Below are 25,311 nucleotides of genomic sequence, written 5' to 3' on the forward strand. Positions count from 1 at the left end.
GCCTTAAGTTCCACTCCCAGCTACACTTGCTGGCTGACCTTGGGAAGTTCCTTTCTTTCTCTGTGGCTCGGTTTCCTCATCTGTAAAATGGGGGAATTGTGCAGGTTGAAGTTCCTCCCGCACCCTCCCTGCATGGACTCCCTCAAAGGGAGATGCCGAGGGTGCCCTCTGCCCAGCCAGGCCTCAGTGCTCACTTCTACTCCCCCTAAAAAAGCCACTGCCTCTGCACAGCCTTCCTGCTCGGCCCCCTCCCACACTCTGAGCCACGACTCCAGCCCCATTTCCCCAAAGGGCACGTCGTCTGAGGACATCTGTCCCACGGGCACTAACAGACCATCAGAAGTGTCTGGCCCAACCTGGATGGTGAGCGACATGTGTAGTCCAAAAGGGAATTTCTGGAATCCTCTGACCAGCCCTTACCCCCTGCAGCTCAGCTTTCCTTGGACAGGAAGACCACCCAAGTGGTCCCCTGTAGGCCCTGCCCTCCTACCCCTTAGCCCCCTGAGCTTGCCTCTCTTGCTCCCCCAACCTGGTTTAGCTTTAGCCGGTGGGGGGGGGGCGTAAGGGAGTGGGGGGCACCAGAAGCTTCCATTCCAAGAGCTCAGGGGTCTTATATTTCAGAAGTGGCTATGTTGACAGACCTGGCCCAGGACACAAGCCCCAGGTTCCATGCAAATCCCACCCCTTGCTCGCTGTGGCTTTGGAGAAGTCACATAACCACTCAGTTTTCACCCATGCAAATGCGGATTAAACCTCCTCCCAGTCTTCTCACAGGTGGTTGCAAGTATGAGCCCAAAGCAAATGCAAGGCAGGCAAAATTTCACCAGAAATTCTCGTGTGGGGGAGTGAGTCGAACGAGAGCAGCAGAGATCACACGTGCACTGTAAATACGTATGCACTAGGGTACGTCCTGAAGGCAAGTAGACGCTGTTTATTTACAGAGGAGCCTGCGTGGGTTTTTCGGTGCCAGCGAGTGCGGTAATTAAGAGCTGACGGTATCTGTCTGGTCCTGGTTCCTGCGGTTTTAGCTTCTGGGCTCCCGGTCTCCATTGCTTGGCTACGGGGGCATCGCGGTGAAGGGCCCGGCCGTTCATCCAGCTCTCAGGGCCTTTGGGGTTCCCTCTTACCAGCACTCTAGTGCCCTGGGTGGTCCGTTCACCCCCTGCTCTCCCTCAAGTCCTGCTTGGGCACCACCTCTCCCTTCCCGACTTCCTGAGCCTCCTAGCTGTGGGAAAAGGCCACCTTTACCAGGTCCCCTCCAGTCCACCTGCCAGGTCAACCAAGCTTCTTTCTGTCCCGAGTCTGCAGCCTCCCCGCCCTGCCCCAGCCTTGCCCCCAGCTCACTGTCAACCTCAGAGCCCATGGCACCCAGGAGCTCTGGCCTGGACAACTAGCAGAGGCCAAGGTCCTGGTCCTGCCCTTTTCTCTCTGGGGTGGAGGAACACAGCTCGTCCTCATCGGCCAAATGGGAGACTTCTATCTTTAATCACCAGGCTTCTGAGGGTGGCGGGGAGCAGAACAATGGGAGAGAGTGATGGCCATAACACCGCAGGTCATGCGGGGACCTGTGCCTTTTCCAGTTGTCTCTGCAGGAACTGCCCCTGCCCCCTTGGAAGAGTCTGGGAGGAGGGAGCTATGCGGGCCGGAAAAGCAGGTGACCTCACACCTTCCTCTGCTGAACTTTTTTTTTTTTTTTTTTAAGATTTTATTTATTTATTTGACAGAGATAGAGATCACAAGTAGGCAGAGAGGCAGGCAGAGAGAGAGAGAAGTAGGCTCCCCGCTGAGCGGAGAGGCAGATGCGGGGCTCGTTCCCAGGACCCTGAGATCATGACCTGAGCTGAAGGCAGAGGCTTAACCCAAAGGCAGAGGCTTAACCCACTGAGCCACCCAGGTGCCCCTGAACTCACTTTTAAATAAAATAAATTCTGTTTTTGGTCTGAGCTTTCTTCAAGCACTATCTGCTAAGAATCTAGCATGAGGCAAGGAAAGAGGCAAGATTTCAGGGGATTATCTCTTAGTATGTCAGTGCCCCAGAGCCAGTGAGGGGCAGAACACCCAGCTCAGGCCTCCAGACTCCAAAATAACCAGGAAAAGCCCAAAGGGTGAGTGCAGTTTCTGCCTCTTTGTAGCCGACTGGCCTTGGACAAGTGTCTTAAGCACTCAGTGCCTTCCAGTAGAGACAACAGGGCACCTACCCCAGGGGGTTACTGTTGGCACTTGATAGATACATATTATAATTACGGCTGGCAGTGTTCGTTTCCTCTCAGCCGTAAACAGAGGGCTCTGGGAGCACAAATGAAGAAATGCCTGCTGGACTAGAGGGCTATCTGGGAAGGCTTCCCTGAGGAGGTGGTATTTGGTGTGGTCTGGCGGATGGCTATGCGGTGAGGGTGAGATGATCCAGGGACAGGGAAGAGCAAGAGCAAAGGCAAGAAGAGGGAGTAGGGGTGGGGGGGGAGGGTCAAGCGCATTGTCCAAGGAGTTGGTCTAAGTTAGTGGGTGTGAAGTGGAGGAGGACCGGCTGGGAAGGGAGTGGGGCCCGATGGGGAAGGGGTTTGTCTGTTAGGCTGAGGGGCTCGCTGTGGAGCCATGGAAGGTTTTTGAGCCGGGAAGGGTCAGGACCAGAGTGGGTATGAGCAGGTTCTTGATCTGGTAGCTGTGGGGCCGTGGTAGGAGGCCGTGCTCTGGCTGGGTTCCTCTGGCCCCCCACACCCTTTCCACGTACCTCCCCTTCCACACACATCTTGGCCATGGGGGGATTCTCCAAGGAGCTCTACCTCCTATCTTGACCAAAAAAGTCTTTCTCAAAACTGCTGTAGGGAGGGGACCCCTGACAATAAATCCTGTCAACCCCAGAAGCCAGAGGACACGCTGAGAAGAGCCGCCAGAGACCCAGGGAGTGCCCATCCAAAACAAGTAGCCTTCTGTGGGCAGGCAGCATGAGCACTGGGCTAGGAGTCTAGGAGAACCAGGTGGAGGCCCTGTTCTGGCCCCTAAACAGCTATGGGGCCATGAGCAAGGTGCCCAGCCTCTCGGATGTCCGCACCTTCACCTGTGGGAAAGCTGACCTCTCCTCTGGCAATAAGTCAGGTGTTCTAGATGCTCCCCACGACATAACAACTCAGTCCTCCCAACAGCAATGGAAGCAAGAGGCACTATGATTGTCCCCAAGACACAAGGGGGGGTCAAGAACCTTGTCCAAGGTCATTCGGGTAGGAGGTAGCGGAGCCAGTGTTCAAACCTAGGCCATCCGGCTCAAAGTCGGCTCTCTTTGCTTTGTGTGCTCTCTGGAACTGTTAGGGTTCCCGGACTTTGTCAGGGGCTACAGATGTCCCGGACTTTGTCAGAGGCTACAGGATGCCGAGATGAGGCTGTGGTCTCTCAAGCCCTCTTCCAAAAAGCAGCAACATTTCCCTGTTTCACATCTTGGGCATCTAAGGGGACTTGAAACCCTGTATGGGGACTTGAAAGTTCCATTTGAAGAAGGAGGTGTGCTGCTAAGGCAAGTTGTACCCGTAATGGGGGCCCCCAGGATCCTCTGCTGTCATCTCACAGGCAAGGAGTCCGACCCTTCCCCCTGCCCCCACTACTGCCCAACCACAGCCCTCGAAGCTGGGGTGAAACACACGCTTGTCACTGCAAATTGCACTGATGCGATGACCGAAAGTGACACGGTGTCCTCAGCCAGCAAGCGCTGTTATCATCAAGGGGGTGCAGGTGTGTGTTCTTGCCTGCCAGCCGGAGTGACCCCATTCCCAGAGCACGGATCACTAAGTTTGGGGCTAGAAGGGACCTCTGCTGTCATGGAGTCTGGCCCCAGCAACACACGAACCCTCTGGGCAGCCCTATCAGGGACAAGAAGCTGCTTCTGGCAGGCACTCCACCGCCAGGCGGGGTTAGGGAGGGTTGCTGGGCCCCGTGCTGAGCGGAGTCTGTCTCCCTAGAACTCCCCCACCCCACCCCCCGTCCCCCTGGCTCCCAAGCTTGCCCTCCAGAGCCACTGAGAGCACGTGGCTCCTTCTGCCACATGACAGGCCTCTAAATCCTTGCCGACAGCACTCATGTCCCCTTCCAGTCTTCTCCAGGCACAACCGCCCTGGCCTTTCTAACCCGTCCTCCGATGACATACATGGTTTCAAGTCCCCTTAGTGTCAGCATATTAACATCGGAGGAAAGAAAATATTGCAGCCCTCGTCAGACTCTGACAGGGCCGGGTTCCACAACCTCTCCTTGAGTGGAGGAGACATCCTGGGTCCCGGGGGCGAGACATGGACAAGGGCAGACGGGTGACACTGGGGAGCTGTGGGTGGTGGGGGCAGCTGGGAGTGGGGAAAGCCGGGCCTCCTGGGTCTGATCCCAGGGCTGTCCGGGGACTGAGGCACAAGCTTGGGCACATGGCTGCCCCCAACCCCCGCCCAGGCCTGTGTGGGCACTTGGGCAACTTGAGCTTGGGGTCAACCATGATCTGGTGGGGTACCCATGCTCCAGACCACGCCCCCAGCGCAGCGGCTCTCGGGGTAAAGTCTGTGTGTTTGGGGAGGCACCCCGCCTCTGAGGGTGCACGACAGGCTTGAGCTCACACCCTTGTCCCCTCTAGAATGTCTGCTCCTTGAGGGTGGGGCTTGCCCTCTGTTCCCCACTGTCTCCCCTGCACCAAGGAGGGGCCAGGCATTCAGCAGGTGCTTGACAAAAGCTTGCTGAAAGAATGAGTGAGCAGGAACCCCAGGCCTCTAGGAATAATGATACTAATAGAGGCCACCATGTATTAAGTGCCCACTGTGTACCAGACTCCACGGTCTATGAAAGTAAGGGCTTTACTGTTTTGCTCCTTCTGGATATTCTGCAACAGGCTGACATATGGGAGGTGCTCAGTAAATACTGTTAAAATTTCAGTGCTTGCATGTTATCCCACTTGTCACCCAAACAAGATGGGAGGGAAGAGATGGGAGAGGCCACAGTGACAGAGTTTGAGCCTCTCTTCTACACACATACACACGCACACGCACACACACACACACACACACACACACACACACGAGGACCCCTTTCAATCTCTCCCCATGCCATCTTTGTCTGACAATTCCTGATTTTTCTAGACCCTGATAAAAAACACCTCCTCCAAGAAGCCTTCCATAAGATCCCCAGTGGGAATGAATTTCTCCTGCCTAGGAGCTCCTATCACACAGAGCCTGCACCCTCCTTTTAGGGTACAGTGATGAAATGTCAGGGCTCTGGAACAGACTCTCTGGGTTCAAATTCTGGCTCTTCCTCTTCCAAGACATGTGACCTAAGTTTTGTGTGCCTCCATGTCCCCATCTGTAAATGGGGGCCAATCATAGTACAGGTCTCCTAGGAGAGTTGTGAGGTTTAAAGAAATGAGCACATATGATGTACTCTGCACAGTGCCTGATGCAAAATAAGTAGGCAATATATGCTCGTTGTTATCACGGTATTACCACGTTTGCTCTGTAGTGGAGACATCTGGGGCACGGAGCCAGCGCACAGTGAGCGCTGAATAAAATACTGAACTAGATACTCATCTAGTTCTTTCCCACCAGACAGCACAGGCCAGGGGGCCTGTCTTGCCCAGTTCGGTGCACCCGGATCTGTGCCCCGGGGCTTGACCAAGACCAAGAGCATCAGTGAATGCCCGCAGCGGCGAGGAGTGGGGAGGGCTGGGGCGAGGGGGCGTGGGGGCGCCCACAGCTGGAAGCCAGGCTGGGCTTCAGGTGTGAACCACAGACCTGAGCCCGTCCCTTGCCAGGCTCTGCCCCCACTCCCAACTCCTTCTCATCTCCTCAGCAAGCCATAATTTATGGATGAACAGAATCAAACAGGACGGCTGGCTGCTGGGATGCCCTGGGGAGCTGCTGGAGAGGGAATGGACTTCTGAGGGCACGCTCACCAGCTGCCTGGCGGGGGGGTGTGGGATGGGGGGAGAAAGGCAGGGACGGGGAGGAGGTACACACATACACAGGTCACAGACATGAACACCCATGGCTTGTACACACGCGTGCCTACACCACAGAGACTCGCTCTTGGCACAGACAACCAGGCGGCCCACACTCCACACATGTGCACGCAGGTGCACACACACACACACACGCGCGTGCGCACACACACACAGAGCCCCAGAGACCCACCCCGTACACAGACATTCATGCTCACTCACACACATGATACACACACTGTGCACAGATACCCATGTCCACACCAACACACGCACACACACAAGCCTTGGAGGCTCACGGTGCGCATGGACACCACACTCACACTCACACACACAAATGCGCACACGGCCACGGCCACGAGTAGATGCCCAGCCCACTCCATCATCCACGAGGTCTAGTTGTTCACGCACATCCTCTGGCGTGGACCCCTCTCCCAGGATCTGTTATTCCTCTACTCAAATTCTGTCTGTCCTTCTGAGGCAGAGCAGTGGGACAAGAAGTAGACCTGGGGGCAGGTGGCCCGGATTCAAGTCACATCTCCACCCCTGGCCTGCGACCCCAGGGAAGGCCCATTCTGGGCCTCAGCGGTTCACCTTCAAGCGATGGAAACCACCCCTAACGTCCCCTGCTGGGGTTCTAGCAGATACCATGATCATCCCCATTTTGCAGAGAAGAGACAGGCACGGCGGATTAGGGACACGAGCCTGCCCTTTCCCTCTGAGAGGAAGGATGTACCAGCCCTCCCCTGTGGGCTCTACTGCGCAGTCCAGCCATGCCTCACTTTCCTTCCGCCTTCAAGAAGGCCAACCTCTTTCCCACTTCGGCACAAGCGCTTCCCTCTGCCTGGAATACGTTCCTTCTATCTCCTACTGTTACTATCCCAAGACGAGATGGTCTTCAATTCCCTCCCACATTCCTTTCTGCCTCCCCCGTAACTATGGCAATTCATCATTGTGGGTTAATAATTAGTACTTTCTGTCTTTTCCCCTGATGGGAACCCCTCGATCACCCATCTCTGTAGCCCCAGGTCTGGTACCCAGGAGAGCTGGATAAATAAGTGCTGAACAGGTGCTTGAAGTTATTCAAGGCCCCCAGGTAGGCCTGCCTCTTCCAGGAAGCCCTTCCTGATGACAAATGCTCACAAAAGTCTCTTCATTCCCCAAGTTTGAATTAACTGACCTTCTGTCCAGCACCCTTTTCTTGGGGGTAGGCCTGTCCCCCAAGCAGAGTCAATGGGGTAAGATCATGTCTCCCCATCTCTTGGGCTCCCCCACAGCCCACAGCCCGCCGCCTGCAGCCCAGGATGCAAGACTGACGTGCTGGACAGGGGCTGGACACGCTGGAAATCTGTGCACACAGACTTTCCTCCCGGAATTTGCCTGCTCTTGTACTCCCAGCTGGTGACACGCACACTCTCCAGATCCAGGCCTTCCAAAGTTGTCCCATCACCACCACACCCTCCAAACCTAGACCGCTTCCCTCTTTTGGGATCCCTGGATCGCAGGCCCTTGTTCTCCCTACCAAATACGTCTCATTATAGTAAGTAATGTACGCTAAACACGGAATCATGTTCCCATCTTTAGCTCCCCTCTGGGGGTAAACAGGCTCATACTTGTTTCACAAAGAAAGAAACTGAGGCTCAGAAGGGTTAAATACTTGCCCACGGGCACCGAGCAGAAGAGAGGTAAAGCCAGGATTGCACCTGGAGTCTGTAAACCTCAAACCTTACAGCTCTCTCTCTCTTGTCCTATCCAAGGAGAGCTCAGCCTTGAGCCAAGTCACTCTGAGGACAGCCAAGAGAAGAAAGAAATAGAGGGAACACAAAAGAAAAGGCAGTCAGGAGGAGGAAGTTCTCCCAAGATTTTACCAATGAGAGCCACGCCCGAGTTACCCCAAGAGCTTCACAGGCTCCTGTCACACACCCTTCCCAGACATCTTTCCTTCCTGCACTGGCCCAGCCCTCAGCCTCAGTAAAGCACCAGCATTAGAGGCTCAGTCCACCTAAAGGTCCCTGAACGGGCTGGGGAGCTGGGCCCCTGGGGTTAGACAAGGGTGAGCAGGAAGCACAGACAAATGGGGGAGCCCAGGATTTGCCCAGGGCTCTGTCTCTGGTACCGTCTAGGGCACAGCCACTATTCCGGAGATAAAGCAGAATGATGTTGGGGGTGGTTGGGGCTACGTCTGCCAGCGCCTTCCCGTCCTAATCCTGCCTCCTCCCACCTGATTCTGCACTACTTACGACACATCAGGCCCCAGCGCCTCCCCCCTCCATCCTTTGGCGGCTGCGTGATGACGTTCAAGATGGAAAGCAGCAAAAGCTAGAGTCACAGGTTTCCAAAGGAAGCGCCCCTCCACGTGTGTGCTGAGCAGATGGAAATGGGGGGGGGGGAGGTGGGAGGGTATTTACAAGTGCAGAGCCTACCAGCCCTAGGGCTCTATGGGCATGGGAAAGGGAGACATTTTCAGTACCTATCCCTCCTTCCTTCACACACACAGAGCCAGAAAAAGGCAGAACTGGGGAGAAAGCAACAGAAAACCAATGAGCAAAACTCTGAACTTTACACAGCCAGGCAAAGCTCTGGGCCTCCTGACATGCTGAATTTTCTGCCCTCTCTCTCCTGTCTAAAACTCCTCCTCCAAGCTACCCACCTTGGGAAACAGAAAATAAGATGGGCAGGTAGAAGGAAAAGGAGGGGGAAAGAGAGCCTGGCATTCATTTCCCAGGAAAGCTGGGCCTCTTCCTTAGCCCTGTGACCCCTGGACAGTCTGCCTGAGTGTCCTTCAGAAAGCCAAGGAGACACCCACAACCCTCAGGCTTCACCTGGGGCGGGCGGGCCCAAGGCCGGTGAAAGAGGAGGCCCGAGGGGAATTGTTTTGGAAAGTTACAAGTAGCTGAAAATAGGGGCTTAGCATGAGCAAGCCTCCTCAACCTTGACTGTAATAAAAACAGATAATGCGTGAGTGAGCTAGGGAGGGAGCGCTGGCAGGGGCCGCAGAGGCCGGCTGGATGCAGACGGTTTAGAATTCAGAGGAGATGCCAAGTGAGTAAACAGCAAATGAAGGATTGTTCGGTTGGGCCAGGAGCCGTTCCAGCAAGAAATTGGACGGGGACATGTCAGGATCCACCAGCACGTCAACTCCTCATCAGGGGAGCAGGGCCTGCTGAGCTACAAAGGCCTCATCCACAAGTTCTCCGTGCCTTTTCTACCTTGGCTCTCTTCTCCAGCAGAGAGCATGGCCTTGGTAATAACAGCTCACGTTTGTTCAGTGCCGAGGAGTTTACAAAGTACTCCTGAGTTTACCTAGGGTTTCACATCTCCTGCCATATTTAATGGTGATGGGGTATCTTCTACCTCTCCTTCACCACAGCCACCCCCACCTCCCACAGTTCCTGACCTAGGGAAGCCTGGTACATCTGGCTTCAGTTTTCAGCCTCGGAAGATGGGGGAGGGGGGTTGAGACCATCTGCAACTCTAGAGAGCTGGTGAGTCTGGAAGTCATGAGGGTCAAAGCCACTCAAGATGAAGGGGATCAGGTGCCAGCTCTGAGTTAGCTGGGAATCAACTGCCCTCCCCAACCATGCTGATCCCAAAGCCGATAAGCCACCTGGATACCCCTGAAAATGCTCATGTCCATCAGAACAGCGGGAGTTCAGGAAGGGAGGAGCTCAGGTGGAGGGCTTCTCCACCAGGATTGTGGAGCAGGGGCAGGATCAGGGATGTGTGATGATTAAGTGCGGGCCTTGACCACTGGTTACTATGAATAATGCATCGTTGTGCCTTGGCCTAAGTCAGCATCTTATTGTTATTAATAATACACAGCTGCAAAGAAGCTGAGGTTGGAATGGTGTGCTCTATTTTATTCGAGGATCTCAGAGCACTTAAGAATTCCTCATGCTGATGACTCAACTCTAGCTCCCCAAGTCACAGGCTTCCTTATAGGCCAGGGCACCTGTCCTGCCCAACACCCTCCCACCTGATGCTTGGAGCCACGAAAAAGCCTCAGGGGCTAGGAATCTTCCATCTTGAGATTCAGATTTTTTGATTGGTGTTTTGGTGGGAGAAAGGGTACAGTTAATCTTTGGCAGCTCAAGGGGTCTCTCTGGGATAGAATAGAATGTGAAGCTTCTCCCAGGGATATTTAGGAAGGAGGGAGAGAACTACTGGAAATCCAGTGTGGAGAAATATTTGGAGAGAGACTACTGGGGATCTGAATGCTGTTCTGCCACCCACTGTGTCATTGTGGGTGTGTGGCCTTAGGGAACTAACTATACTCTCTGGTCCTAAGTCCCCTTGGGATGAGTGACTGAGATTCCGTCTGGGAGGTGCTATACTACCATATTCTGGGGGTATCATTTGCGCCACAAATACTAGGAAGGAGCAGCCTGGAGCGCTGTCCTGGGATCTGTCCACGGTTCTGAAACAGGGTGCAGGAGCTCCTGTCCTTGGTGCTGAAATTCGTTTCAGTCCTGGGACTGCTCCCTCCTCTACAGCACTCTCTGCATCACCCCTAAGGAGCAGGATGCAAAGGACTGGAGCTGTTTGCAGCACTAAAGCACAGTGATCCCACTTTCCTCTGCCAGTTGCTCCCTGATCAGCCACGAGCTGAAGCCACGGCGGCGACCAGGCAACTTTGAGAGCTCCCTTTCCCCGTGAGGTCCTCAGATGTTGAGGACCCAGTCAGCACTCGGACTCAGGACAGAAAAAGCCTCCCGGCTAATGTAAATGCCGCCTCCCATTCCCTCAAGTAGAGCCCGCCGAACCGCCTCCTGGCGGCTGGTGCGGGTACTGCGCTTAGAGCAGAAACACAGAAGGTCCCCCCGCGGTGGCGGGCGGCGCCGGGCGGGTGGGGAAGGAGTGGCATAAGGTCCGCCGTCACCGCCCCCTCACCCATCCCAGGAAAATATGGCGCTCCGAGCTTGCAGCGCCGCCCAATAACTCGCACGTTCCAGGCAGTCCGGCTGCCCTGAGGCCGTCTTGAAACACCGTGCTCCCAGCTTCACAGTGAAGACTCAACCCAGTAGTCAACCCAGGCCAAGTGAAAAACTTCTTGCTGCCCCTAACACAACTTTTCTTGGGTGAGTCCTACCACAATGAACACAAAGGCTTGTAATTAGCCTCTCTGAGGGCAAAGACTCCCTACCTCACATCCATCCAGATAAGAAACTTGCCCACAGCGGCGCCTGGGTGGCTCTGTTGTTAATCGTTTGCCTTCGGCTCAGGTCTTGATCCCAGAGTCCTGGAATTGAGCCCCACATCTGGCTCTCTGTTGAGCAGGGAGCCTGCTTCTCCCTCTCCCACTCCTTCTGCTTGTGTTCTCTCTCTCACTGCCTCGGTGTCAAATAAATATATATATATTTTAAAGTAAGAAACTTGCCCATAGCCCCTCTCTAGGAAAAAGTGGGAGTCAGGGGAGAAAGCCACAGTTTCTGCCCACTCCTGTCCGCTACTCCACAGGTGGGGGCTCTTTGAAAAGCAGATCTGCTTGGTGTTTCTAGGGACGGCTTCATATTAGCCTCACTGGGTGTGGAAATTCCCCTCTTTCCAAAAACAAACATCAAAGCAAATAAAACCACCTGGAGACGATGCCCCAAATCACAGCCCTCTGGATCCAGGTAGGGAGTAAAGATAACAGTCTTTATGGTAGATAAAGATAATATAGTTTATTGAGCACTTACTATAGGCCAAGAGCTGCTAAGAGCTCTGTAAACATTTTCTCATTGAAAACTACAACCCCTCCCCCAGGAGGAAGCATGAGGGTCAGCCTTCTACAGATGAGGAAAGGGGTCCAGAGAGGTGAGGTGGCCACGCAGGGTGGTGTAGCTGGCATGTGCTGAGACTGGTGCTGGACACCACATCTGTCTGCCCTTCATTTTGCAGCTCACCATCCTTCCATGTTCTGGAAGCCTCGCTGCCCCACTCCTGCACATCCTCATATCTCATCTGAGAGTATACTGGAGGAACAGAGTGACACCTCACACTCCCACAGCACTTACAGCCTGCAAAGTGCTTTCATAGCCATTGTCCGAGTCAACCCTCATGATATGGAGGCATTCTTCCAATGGGACAAGAGAGAAAGCTAAGGCACAGAGAAGTAAGACACTTGCCCCAAGCCACACAGTGAGTAGTGGAACCAAAATTCAGATGAAGACGGTGGTACTCCCAACCCAGTGCTCTCTCTGTGCTTCCATAAGGCTGGGGTCCTGGAGGTAAGCCAGGGAGGTGGGGGGGGGGTCCAGGGGCTTCCTGAGACCCTGACCTGGGCTGCTTCCCTCCTCCTGGTCCCCAGGGGCCATCAGTTGGCTCAGCTCTACCTTGGAGTCTCAGAGTCTCATTCTAAATGAAATTTTTTTCCAGGCAATTACTTCCAACTAATTAGGAGGCAAGGCTGCCAGTCCCTGGGCCCTGGGCTGACCCCCTTTCTCAACTCACACGGGTGGGGGATTGTTGAGGTACCGAACAGCAGCACCAGCCAGAGAAACTGCCTGGCTCGGCCCCATCAACCCCATCATCTGAAGGAGGCAGGGAAACTCTGAGGGTGAGGGAACTGGTGGAGGAGTAAAGAGCACCAAGGACCTGGAAGGCTGGAGGTGGAGCTGGGGACACTGGGGAGGAAAGGACCCTGAAGTGGGAGCGGGCCAGAGGATAGGAAACGAAGGAGTCTAGACATGCCCATGCAGAGGAGGACAGAGACCTGAGCTCTAGAGCAGCAGGGGGAACCAGGAAGATCCAGAGAAACAGGGACATTTGTTCCACGTTGTAGGGAGGAAAGAGAAGGAATCTCAGGAAGCGGAGAGACAGAGGAGGGGGAAGAGGCCTCCCATCTGTGGAAGGAGAGGAAGGAAGAAGGCACCCTGGAAAATGGTCAAGATTACGGAAGTGGAAGAAGCAGAGAGAGGGAGATACTGGGAGACTCCAAGAAGGGGAAGGAGAGAGCAAGGACAGGGAGGAAGGAGGACTGCTGAAGGAAAGCCCTGGGGAGGAGGGGGGCGTGGGGGAGGATGGCCGCAGTGGCAGCTCCCAGGGTCCCAAGGAGGGCTCTCTCTAGTCATTGTCCTTGAACCTCCCCCAATGTCAGCGCCCCAGCCAGTCGGGCCCGCACGCCCTCCTACGCAGCCACAGGTGCGGGCCAGCATGATGGCAAGCCACCCGTCAGCACAGGCCCCAGATGCTCCACTCGTCCTGGACAGCCAGCTGACCTCCCTTCCTATCAACCTGCCACCGCCTCCAGTGGCCTGAGCCAGGGACTCTCTGGGGTCACACAGCAACATGACCAGGCGGCTCTGGGACTATGGGGTCCAGCCTCTCTACCTGAAAGAGGGAGAACCAAGGACCCGGAGGAAATGGTGCTTGTCCAAGTTCCTATACCGGGTGGGTGATGAGGCCAGATGTAGAAGGTTCAGGGTCTAAGTCCCACTGGTGGGTCCTGTTCCTTCCTGGGCGAAGCCAATAACAGGAGACAAAGACGGGTCTTCGTTGTCAGCAAGCCTGTCCCTGATCGGTCTAGGGAAGTAAGGGCAGCCAGAGGCTGAAGGAGAAACAAAGGAAGAGACTGCTTCTGGAGCGCTGAGCGGGAGGACTCTGCATGCGCTCTAACTGCAGCTAACATAATTGAGCATTTACTAGATACCATGTTCCAGACACTGCGTGCACGATCTCATTTAGTCCTCATGAGAGCCCTACAATGTATGTATTACTGGAATTCCACTATAAGGAAGAAACTGAGACTCAGGAGAGTCGAGTCATTGGCCAAGTCCACAGGCCAGTCAGTGGCATGTTACTAATTCAGTGCACTGACCGCTCCCTGGAGGACCCATCCACCGGCGTTATCTGAAGATGCTCAGATCCCCAAGTTCCCATGACCAACCCCTGGCAGAATTCAGGCCCCGATGCCAGTGGGGTTTCAGTCCCAGCACATTCTTGGGGTCCAAAGTGGGGGCACAATCAGGAAGTGCTGCATTGGAACAAGCCCCATCTTCAGACAGTGGAGTCTGGTTTCTAGTCCTGGCTCTGCCACTAACTTACTGTGTGACTTTGGGCAGGTCATGTGCCCTCTCTGGACTCGGTGCTCCCACCTGTGCCACTGAAGTGGCGAACCAGATGGGAAGAGCTAATGTACCCATGCTGCCGACACGGCGACAGTCTCGGTTCCGGCCAGTTCATATACGTCAGCTCCTCGAATCCCCCCAGCGGTGCCCTGAAGTGGGTGCCATTATCACCTCCCCTTTATGGATGGGGAAATGAAGCAATGAGAGGTCAGCTTGCCCAAGGTCACATGACTAATTGATACATGCCAGAACTGGGATATGAACCCCATTGCTTAAAAAAAAAATTTTTTTTTAAAATTTGTATTTATTTATTTTAAATCACCTCTACACCCAATGTGGGCTTGAACTCATGACCCTGAGCTGGAGAGCGGCATGTTCCAGCAGCTGAGCCAGTCAGGTGCCCCGGGAACCCCATGACTTTCGATCCAGAGCCCATGCTCTGGCTGCCACTCTGCATTCCGTCCTTCATGAGTCCCTTAGGTGCCCCGGGGAGCCCCTCCCATGTCCCTCTGCATGGGCACCTGTGCCATCACGCTTCCACGCGGGAAGCAACCGTGACCATCACGGGGCTGCGTGATGCACTGTGTGTCGGCTGATACCGCTATGCCCACTCCCGCGCTTCCGTCTGCAACAGCCACACTCGCTCCGTCCTGCAGCTCCGCGAGCTTCCTGGCGCCCGGAAGAGGCCAGCTCCAGCGGGGCCACATGCACACACACACACGGGTCCTCTTTTCTGGGCACCAGCAGACTCGCGGGGGGGCCTGTGCCAAGCGTCAGCACACGGCCACGTGGCAGTGACGTGGGCCACCACACCCCTTCTCCTCGGCCCCGCTCTAGTGCCTGGGTGGCTCACACATCACATTGCACACCTGCCAGCACCCCCATCCACGCTGCCTTTCCTCACGCCTCTCCCCTCACAGAAGCAGGCCCCTTCTCCAGGAAGGAAGCAGGCACACGCCCAGCCTGGCTCCCACGGCCTGAAGATGCCAGCCAACTCAGGGGCGGGGAGGGAGAAAAAGCCACCGCCCAGAGGATCCGAAGGGCCTGGGCTCCGCGGTTCCCGTCTGACACTAAGCCCTCCCTTGGTCTGAGGGTCGGGGCTCTCGAGACCCAGAAATGGGGTCAGATGGGGGCATTGAGGGAATCGCTGCCCATCACGTCTGAGTAGGACCGTGGAGCTGTGAGGGTGTCTCTGGCCAAGTTAGCCCGGCACCCCCCTCAGCACCCCATCCTGGTCCCTGCTCTCTCCTCCCCCTGCCCAAGCATCTCAGAGTTCTGGGTATTTTTAGGCCTCAGCTGACAGGCTGTGAAACCGCTTCCTTCGCACCTCCCCAACCAGGCGGGGGCTGGAGAGGGAGGAACGGGGTGGGGGGGGCCACACACAGCCGATTCATGAGGCTCCTCCAGGGCTGGCAGGTGCCAAGCAGGGAGTGAGGGGTGCCTCCCTTTCCTTTCAGAGCCTCCCCTTGACTGAGAGGAACCTTCCACTGAGTCTGCGGAGAGGGAGAGGAGTCAGGGTGGGAAGGAAGCTCCACCCACTCCGGGGACCTGAGAACAAAGGCTTCAGGGGATGCCTCCAGCACTACAGAGGCAGTGGGGACACCCTCTGAGTCCAGCTCTGCAGCCAGTACCAATTCCCAGCACTTCCTTCCAAGTGATGGGCCGAGAGACAGGCTGGCTGGGGTCCCAGTGGGATTAGAGAGGCACCAGGCTCCACGGCCGTTGAGCCCGGTGGTTAGGACCCAGGTTTTGGAGTCAGGCTGCCTTGTAATCTCATTCCGGCTCTGCTGAGTGACCTGGTGAGACAGTCCACCTCTCTGGGCCTTGGGCTCCTCACCTGTACGACAGTGGGGGCAGTGTCTCTCTCGTCGGGCTGCCATGAAGGTGAGATGGAATGTCAAACGTGAAGGACAAGGTGATCCGTTGACCCGCCAGGCCCTGCTGGGAGAGCCTCCCCTGCCACCTTTCCTGACCCGCCCTTCCCTCCTCACCATTATGTTCTTCAGTGCCCATCTGACCCAAATCCCCAGGGAAACGAATCCCCAGTCAAGGTAGGCGGGCCAGGTAGACCGTCATGGACTCCCTGCTGCCAGTGCACACCCACACCACATGTGCACATGGGCCCAGATCCCAACACGTCTGTGTGCTGCTGTCGCCTGAGGGGGCGAGGGCGTTTGCCCTGGGACAAGCCCCGAGGGAAGTGGGATGATGTACCCAAGCCCTGTAGGGAATGGGCCTCCGTGCCAGGGGCCGTGGGGTTGGAGAGGAAGGTGCCTGCCCAGTTGCTTCGCAGACAGGCTGGCTCTGGTGGGGGCCCCCCAGGGCCTGGCCTTGATGACCATGGTGTGGGGTGGGTGTAGAGTCGACCCCCAGGAGGATAGATTGTGTACACCGGGCCCTGGGTCAGCCTACCTGGGTGGGTGCTGTCTCTGATACCCCATGTCCCAGGGTAAGCCCCCGGGGAGTGTCCATCTGACCTTTCTTCACCTGGTGCCTCCCTGACTGCCCATTACCTGGCCCAAGCTTGCCAAGGGCAGGGCCCCAGGCCAGCGGAGCTCTGCAGATGCTACAGTGTGGTGCCTCAGACTCAGCCCTGCACAGGGAAGAACCCAGGAAGGGCGGGGCAAAGGTGGGGACACATGCGTTAACCTGGGACTCCAGCTCCATGGACCTGCCTCCCTCTGGGCTTCCTACCCTCCACACCACTGCAAAGTTCAACTTCTTTATAGAGATCTGCTTCAAAGTCACCCATGGCAATCCATGGTCCTAATTAAAAAAAAAAATACAGTCTTCCTGTTTCAGAATGCCAAGACCTTCAGAATCTGTCCTAACCCACCTTTCCCAAGCCTCAGCTCTTGCTACTGGCCCTCACTCCTAGCCCCTTCAGGCCCCCATGGCTGCTTCCACGGAACAAGAAACTGCTTCTGGGCCATGGCACGCGCTGTCCCCTCCACACCGAACACGTCACCCCTGCTCGTCCCGTGGGAAGCTCTTCTGCTTCCTTCAGAACCCAAGGCCCTGGACTCCAAGCTCACGCTCCTGGGTGGGCTGGTGTTTGCTGGAACTCCCAGCCGACTTCTAACTGCAAGCTCCCCCTTCCCAGGTTGGTCGGAGGATGGAAGAGCTAATGTGTGCCAGGTGCCATCCGAAGCATAGGGGTCGCTCAACACATGTTTGCTATCCCGAAGGTAACCGACTGACACCGCCTCAGTGAAGCCCTCCCTGACTCCTCCTCCACCACCACGGCTGAAGCAGGCGCATCCTCCTTGGAACTCCGGGAATGCTCATACCAGCCATCAATCACTTGGTGCAGGACAGTGTTGACAACAGCTGTCGTTGCCTGTGTGTTTACTATGTGCTGGGCTCTTAGCTAAGGCTGTTTCCGGCCTTACCCCGCCTCATCCTCCAAGCCTGTGAAATAAGAACCATGATCAAACCCATTTTGCAGAGAAAGAAACCGAGGCCAGAAGAGTGGAGCGACTTGCTTTTGGGACAGAGCAGCCAGGGTCTCTGCTGAGGTTCAAACATACAGCTGGCTGTTTGACCCCAGAGACCTAGCTTAAGTAAGCTGCCCCCTGTGCCACATATGTGAAGCGCTTAGGACATCCTGAGTGCTCCCCAAGCAATCACCTGACATGATTAAGGCACTCATGTCATCAAGGGAGGCCACAGGGTGTGTTGGGTGCCCTGAGAGGGGCTTCCTGAGGCTGGTCCCCCTAAAGAGCCTGAAACCCCCATTCCTGGAGACAGACGGTCAGGGCTGGGAGGGGCCCTCGAGCTGTTTGGGGTGGGTCAGGACGGTCAGGAGGCGCGCAGGACCTGGCAAACCAGGGGTACCGGAGTGAGCCAACGTGCCAGGAGGCTGGAGCGGGCCCAGGTTGAACAAGGGGGAGGAGGCCTGCCGTGTGCCGGCGGAGCTGGCCACCGCTCTCCGGCTCCGCTGACACCACCCGTGGTAATGAGACGGATCCAATTTGTACCCAGGGCCCCGCCGGGAGCAGCTGCCGCTGCAGGGTTTGAAGTAATTTAATTGGACACATTAGCCGCAGAACTGTCCTCTCTGCTCCCCTCACGCAGAGCCTCATGCGGGCACCCCTTGTGGCCACCCACACCCCACGCCACCCGGGCCTGGCTGGGGGGGGGCAGGGTGCACCGTTCACCGACCAGCACCTTGAGATCCCCACCTGCTAGGGCTGACCCCCCCCCCCACCCAACCCTGTCCCACCCCGCCCTGGCAATCGTGTTCTCTCATTCCAGGGGCTCCTGAGGGCTCTAGAGCTGGCTGGGTTCTGTAGGTGCCCCCTGAGGCTGGGGCTCAGACCTGTCCCTCCTGTCTCCTCTGCTAGGCAGAACGGGTCACCCCCTGCAGCAGGCTGCCAAGAGTCCCCTGCTTCTTGCACGCTGAGAAGGGCATCAAAGGGGCAGGGCCACTTCCAAGATGGGGGTGGGGGTGGGCCTCCTTTCGGGGCTTCGGGGGAGGGGTGCACACACGCACACGAAATCACAGTACGTGCACACAAACACACGCACGCTGACAGACCCACATGCTGTCTCAGAGATGCCCGGATCTGCACACACCAAAGCTCCCAGGGCCCTCCGTCCACACCTGCATACGCCCATGCAGCCAGGTGAGGCCCTCGCTGCTCCCAGCAGATGGAAGCCTCAGAGGCCGCCAGGCGGCAGGTGGGAGGGTGTGGCGGGGTGGGGGGGGCGGGCAGGCAGGGCCCCTGGAGGGCATCTGCCTGGACTGACTGGGGATTGGGCCAGGAGAGGCGCCTCCCCGCTGCTTCCCATCACCGCTCCGCGCACCTTAACGCACCTAACTACAAATACACTCATTACTGCTGTTTACAGCTGGCACTTAGATCAGCGAGCACGGCTCAGCTGCCACCCACCGTCATATAGGGCAGGGGCAGGGGCAGGGGCATGGAGCTCCCCCACCGCCCCCCGCTGTGCCCTCACCAGTTACTGTTTCTGTGCATTCAGTGACAAGGATACATCAGTTCCCCCAAGATCCCAGCTCCTGATTCAAGTCAGCTCCCCGCCCAGTCCAGCGCCCCCCACCCCCAGGAGACACACCTCCTCCAATGGGTTTCCCGGAGGAAGCTACCGAGCCCCCTTGGAGCAGGACCAACGTGTCGGCCCACTCCCAAACCAACTGGGTCCAGAATTCCAGGCGCAGGCTCTGGGCACTGTCCAGCCCCTTCCACAGGTCCCACGCCGCTGTCTGCCAACTCCGTTCCACCCCCTGGGGAACGCTGCTGGGTGAGACCAAAGCCCTGCCCTCCAGACACAAGCTGGACAGGGCCCAGCCGGGCTGCCCCTACTGCCTGGAAGGTCAGGCACATTCATGGCCACCAAACTGGCACAACCCTCCTGGCACCTCCGGCCGGGGTTCCCTTTGCAAGGCAGGCGGGCACCCGGGCCGAGGCTGGCACCAGCCCGCTCCGGCACCGGGCCAGACCAGTGACCGCCACGACAGCGCTGACCTCACCAGCCTCACAGGCCACCTGCCGGGCACTGCCCACGGAGCTGCTCCTGCCCCCCCCCTCTCGCGCCCCCCCGGGACGCACTGGGACCTCTGAGGAGACTGTCATAGAGACTCCCCTTCCAGCCGTGAGTCCCTGGCTCAGGACTTGGCCTCCCACCGGCCCCACATGGCCCCCCTCACTGCCGTTCACAGCCTTGCTCCCCTGGGGGAAGCAGTTATTGAAAACGGTCCATCAGATTCAATAAGTATTCAAAGTCCCTCAGAGGATAGAAGGTGGGCGGGGAGTGGGAGTGGGAGGACAGGAGGGGGGTGAGAGGGAAGGAACCACCCACTCCTCCCCTGCCTTTCCCTCGAGGCCTCCTGCGACAGCTGGCCTGGGCGGGGGTGAGAGGGGAGAGTCCTTCGCTGCTAGGCTATGTTGCCTTCAATGCCCCTTGGGTTCTAAGCTTGGGGCGAGCCAAGGGCCCAGCTTCCCGGGGCCTGAAACCCACCTGTTCCCTTGCCTTCCAGCTGTCCCTCACCTGTCAACTGCTGGCCTACATGTTCCCACCCCAATCCCACCAGCTCTAGCCTCTCTTCCCCCACCAGGAGGAGCTTCGAGACTATCTCCCTCCCCATTGTTCCCCAGTTCTCAAGCACCCAGCTGGCTGGTCACTGCTCTCACAAAGCCACCAAAGAACATGACCCAAGGCCTCGGAGGGGTTGTGTCTCCACAGGAGCACGCAGCATGGGGCCAAACGCACAGAAGCCCTCCCTCCCACCCAGGAGTTCAGACACCCCCCCCCCGCCCCCGCCCCAACCCCGTCCTGTTCACGGCCTGTTGGCAGATAGCTGGCTCTTCAGCCCTAGACTGGGACCAAAGCCCGAGATGCAAGCCAGGGAGGTCTGAGCCTGTGCAGATGGGGTGGGGGGGTAGAGAAGTGGGTGGAGGGGTAGATGGGGTAGGGGGAGAGTTTGATGGTGAATCAACCCGTCAGACAGTCAGGCCTTGTCCACACCTCAGTCCTTGTCCCTAATCCTGGTGGCCCTTTCAGCCCTACCCCTTCACTCCTGCCCCACACATCACCCAATGGCCTCTGTCCTGAACTTGTGCTCAGCAGGTGGAGGGTGAGCCTGGACAATCTCATGGATCCTTCTGCCTTGAGACAGGAGACCCACTGTGCCAAGGCCCCCTGCCCCATGCAGCGTGCGTGTCTCCTGTGCTCCCTGACAATGACCTTTCTGGCAGAGTTGCTGTAGGGGGCAGAGCCCACTAACAGGTGGGACAGATAAGACTTCCAGCCATGCTACCCCAGGGGCAAGCTCACAGAGGGTTGGGGGCAGGCAGACAGCCTCAGGACCTGACCTCTCTCCCGGGACTGCTGCGCTGGCCCCGACTTTCCCTCTCTGGCTTGCTCGCTCACTCACTGCAAGGTCACCTCTCCCTCCCTCCCTCCCTCCCTGAAGCTGTCTTGCCCACTGCAACGCTGACCCCTGCAGGCCTGCTGAGGCCCTGCCTGGCCCCGGGCCTGGGTCCAAGGGACACAGGGAGGCCTGGCCAGGCCAGCTCCAGGATGAGCATAGGAGGAGGGTTGAGGACAGAGAGAGGGCCGCCTGCCTCAGGGAGGGGACAGAGAGGAAGTTGCAGGCACCTGCTGGGTAGGTTGGACAGAGTTTGGAGTAGAAGCCAATGGGGGTGTGTGGGAGGGGGGCTGGTCTTCGTTCTTCACTGGGCTCTGGCTTTTTCCCACAGTCCCTTGCTTCAGCTGAGCTAGATCCCAGAAGTGCCTCAGAGCCCTGGGCCCAAGTGGGTAGGGAACTGTGGACAGGGTCTTAGCATCAGGCTGAACCCTGTGGAGACCAGGGTGAGTGCGCTGAGGGAGAGGGTACCTCGGGGACACTCTGGAACCAGCCTGGAACACGGAAGAGCAGGAGAACATGAGAGAGGAAAAAATTGTAAAAAGGACTGGGCCACAGGTGTCCTTGGGAATGGGATGAGGGAATCGGGACAGATAAGGTACTGGTGGGGGGGGACCAGAAGGAGGGGCCTGAATCACACAGGAATTAATTTGCATATCTCGCCCCTACCAGGTGCCAGGCAAAGGGGAGGTAGGGGAGAGAAATGGGGGACACACAGCCCCGCCTGGGGAAGTAGAGTCTGGGGGACCTGAGGGAAGCCAGGGGGGTCGGAGGGAATGCGGAGGCTGGCCTGGAGCTGTAGGGATTCTAGGAGGTGGGCGGGGATGCAGAGAGGCTTGGGCACAGAGGCCAGATTGATGAGGACTCTGGCCCCTCAGGGAGAACCCACTATCAAAAGCAGATTCTGCCTTCTCCAGCCTGTTTCTGACCCCATCCAGTCCCGTGGGAAGTGAACCCCAGGCCTTGCCTGTTCCCGGTGGGTCAGTGCTGCCCCTTCCCCTGGCACTGGTGGGCCCTGCAACCGAAACTGGGTAAGACAGGTCTCCACCACAGAGGGAGGCCTGTTTGGGGGGCGGGGAGAGAGGGAGACACCCCAGGGGCTGCCACGAAGCCAGGGGCAACACTGGGTTGCAGGCCCTTTGCCCAGAAGATGCCAAGCATGTCAAGTTGGCCTCCACGCAGAGGGCAGAGGTGCTCGGAGGACCAGTGATGTCATGGTGCCCAGGCGTGGGAGGACAGAGGAGGAAGGCAGAAGGGATGAGGGCAGGCGCCCAGGCCACCGGGCTAACAGGAAAGGGGACGCTGCCAGCCTGGCAGGGCTGGGGGGAAAGGGAGTGTCCTCACTGCATCTCCTCTTCTACCTCCTACCCTAGAGCTGGCCTCTGAACCAAGCGGTTGGTTTCTGGGAGGGTGATCCCAGCCAGAGACTGCCTCAGCCCTCGGTCCGAGAGCTGGGAGCTGGCAGCCTCGCGGAGGAAGAGGCAGGGTCAGCGACCTGGGTTCAGAGAGATGAAGGGAGGGGTGTCCGCAGGCAATGTTCCTTCAGCCATCACCTGGAGGACATTCATGGATGGCCATGAGGTTCCGGAGAGGGAGCCGGAGTCTCTCTCCCTCTTATCCCCAAGCGCTAAGTGAATGTAATGCCTGGCACCCAGTAGGTCCTCCTCAATGGACTTAGTAGGCTGCGACGATTTGATGGGGGTGGGGGCCCGACTCCCCAGGAGGCAGGGACAGGCTGAGGCTGTCCCTAGAGGGAGAACAAATGTGGGGCTGGGACAAGAGTGGACGAAGCTGGTGTCCATGGGACTGCCCTCAAAATCCTTGGGGCTCAAGGTCCCTTCTACGGAGAGCCTTAGGGCGGCCCCCTCCCCCAGCACCCCCAGCCCAGGGAGGCCAGCAGTGGTACGCCTGGAGGCTCGGCAAGTCCTCAGGCTGGGGTGCCTTGCTTCTAGCATCACAGAGAAACCCAGAAGCAGAGACCCCGCTGCCAGAACTGGCAGCCTGGGGGGTGCTGGGTCTGGGGTGGGGCACACCAGGTGGGAGCTGAGACAGCTGGGGCAGGAGCTGCAGGGGACCTGCCTACAGGTGGGCACTGTGTGAGGAGGCGTCAGGAGCCAAGGAGGAAATGGCAGAGCAATTTCCCGAGGAAGGAGGAAAAACTCCTCGGCTGGGCTTGAAGGATGGCAAGCAGACGTGGGCTCCTGGGCCACTCCCCGGCTCCTTCAGGAGAGATGCAAGGGAGCCCGCCCCTCCCCCTCCTTCCCCCGACAGGACTGGAGTGAGTTTGGGGATCTTCGCTTTCCCCCTCCCCAAACCCAGGATCACATTCCCCTGGCACCCCATTCTCCCCAATCTCTGCTCTCTTTCCCTTCAGGTACTCCTGTCTTCCTCGTCAACGCTCCTGCGGTTCCCCTCCCTCCCTCGCCGAAGCCCCCCTCCCCTGCTACTGCACCAGATTCCCACTTGCCCCTTGGCACCCTCTCAATTCACAGCTGGCACCGCCGATGTCACTCTGCTCCCCGGTGCCCACAACCTTGGCCCAAAGCTGCCTGGGATCCTTGCCCTGGGGTCCCCCAGCGCTGGCACCCGGGGGCACTGGTGCTGGGGACCCGGGGGTGCCCCTGAGGGCACTGCCCGGTTCCCGCGGGGGCAGTGGCTCCTCGCTCCGCCACACACGTTGTCCTTGGGCTGCTGGGGGGTGGTGGGGGGAGGAGGTCCTTGTGGGGACACTGCGAAGCCGGCGCCGGGCATCAAGCCTGGCAGCGCCGGGACTGCGGGGCCCGGGGTCCGAGTCGCTGCCGCTCAAGCCCGCGCCCCCGGGGCTGGGATGACCCCGGGGGGATGGGGGGGTAGGTCTGTGCGGCTCGGGCCGACAGCCGCCCCGGGCTGGGGCTCCGAGACGGCGCCCGGCGGTGCCGCCGTCCTGCCTGCCGGTGCGGGGCGCCCCAGCCCTCCCGGGGCCGAGCTTACCTGGGCTGGCCGCCTCCGGGTCCCGGTACATGGTCCCCTCGTCGCCGGCTCCCTCCGGGCTCCTCAGAGCCGCCCGCGGCCGCGCGCTGCTCCGCCGCCGCTGCAGGGCATGGGGCCGGGCGACCCCCGGGGGCGGGTCCGAGGGCGGGGGCCGCGCGGGCTGCACGGAGCCGCGGAGCCGGGGAGCGGGGGCCGCCCGCCAGCCCTCCCGCCCGCCGGCCGAGCACGCCGCCGCCGCCGCCGCCGAGCCGCGCCGAGCCTCCTCCCTCCGGCCTGCGCGCCGCGTGTGCGCGCCGGAGCGTGTGTGAGTGTGTACGAGGCCGTGTGTATGTGTGTGTGTGAGCGCGTGTGTGAGCGCGCCCGGGGCACCGCCGGCGCCGCCCGCCCGCTGCCGAGCGCCGCTGCCACCGCCACCGCGGCCTCCCGCGCCCGCTGCTGCCCGCTGCCGGCCGCGCGCCGCACTGCAGCCCCGCGCCCGCCGCCGCCCGGAGCCGCCCCGAGGGCACCAAGCCGCCCCGCGCGCTCCGCCCGCAGCCCCCGCGGGGAGGGCACGGAGCCCTCGGGTGGGCCCTGCGAGCTTGCGGGTCCCGCCGCACTGCTTGACCAGCCCGGCCGGGACGCCCCTGATGGCGGCGGCTTCGAACCGCGCGGGGCTGGGCGGCTGCCTACCTCCTCCCAGGTGCCCTTTGACTCCGTTCCAAGAGGCGTGGAAAACCACTCCGGGTTTTCCGCTTGGTGGCGGCTCGAGGGCGTCAGCTCGGGACTCGACACAGTGCCGGTCCCGGGAAGTCGGGCTGGTGTGTGCAAAAACCAGGAATGGATTTTTTTTTGCCTGGGCTGAGCCTGGGCTCGCCACTCTGGCCGTCCTCCCGAATTTGAACACAGCCCGAGCAGAAAGGACCAGGATCGCCACCCTCAGTGGAGGACGAGGCCTAGAGACCCTTCCCACTTAAGCCAGCCGCAAAGCCAGCTCCTCCACTTCACCCCCTTCCCTTTCCTTGACCCAGCACTACAGTGGGTAAGAAAGAAATCCCTCCTTCCTCCAACCTTGGGGCTCTCTTGGCTCTCTCATCCCCTCTGTCAGGTCCGCACAGCCCAACTCAGGTGAATCCTAGAATTCAAAGTGTTTGATTCTGGGGCAGGGAGAAGGGGCCCTTCTCCCCCAAATTTGCAAAGCCTGGAAGTAAACTAATTATTGGTGGTTTCAGGTAAGGAGCCCTCCCAGCACACCTACATACCTAATCAGCTACACCACAACCCCCCCCCCCGCCCCACACACACACAGACACTAGCACACAAACAGGAGAGAGAGGCACACGGGAACGCTGCTTCTCAAAGGGGCAGGCAGGAGGGCAACACCCTCAGCCCCGCTGCAGCAATCTGCTTGCCCCTCCACTGAGAATGAAGTTAGAAGGTGAGCCAGGGTTTATAAAATCAAGGATTCCTTATCC

The 25,311-nt window shown here is 58.5% G+C and overlaps 1 protein-coding gene across 7 annotated transcripts in view; it reads right to left on the minus strand.

Annotated features, from left to right (window-relative positions):
• Positions 1-24,255, minus strand: part of SYT7 (synaptotagmin 7) — a 59,112-nt gene extending 34,857 nt beyond the window's left edge. For all 7 annotated transcript variants that reach the window (XM_013044604.2, XM_045063301.1, XM_045063291.1 and 4 more), the window contains exon 1: positions 23,861-24,255. In XM_013044604.2, the coding sequence (XP_012900058.1) occupies positions 23,861-23,891 (31 nt within the window). In that variant the 5' untranslated portion in view covers positions 23,892-24,255. The remainder of the gene's footprint in view (positions 1-23,860) is intronic.
• Positions 24,256-25,311: the final 1,056 nt, after the last annotated feature.

This window comes from Mustela putorius, unplaced genomic scaffold, assembly GCF_011764305.1.
Source record: "Mustela putorius furo isolate JIRA1106 unplaced genomic scaffold, ASM1176430v1.1 tig00000127_pilon_pilon_pilon, whole genome shotgun sequence".
NCBI classification, from domain to species: Eukaryota; Metazoa; Chordata; class Mammalia; order Carnivora; family Mustelidae; genus Mustela; species Mustela putorius.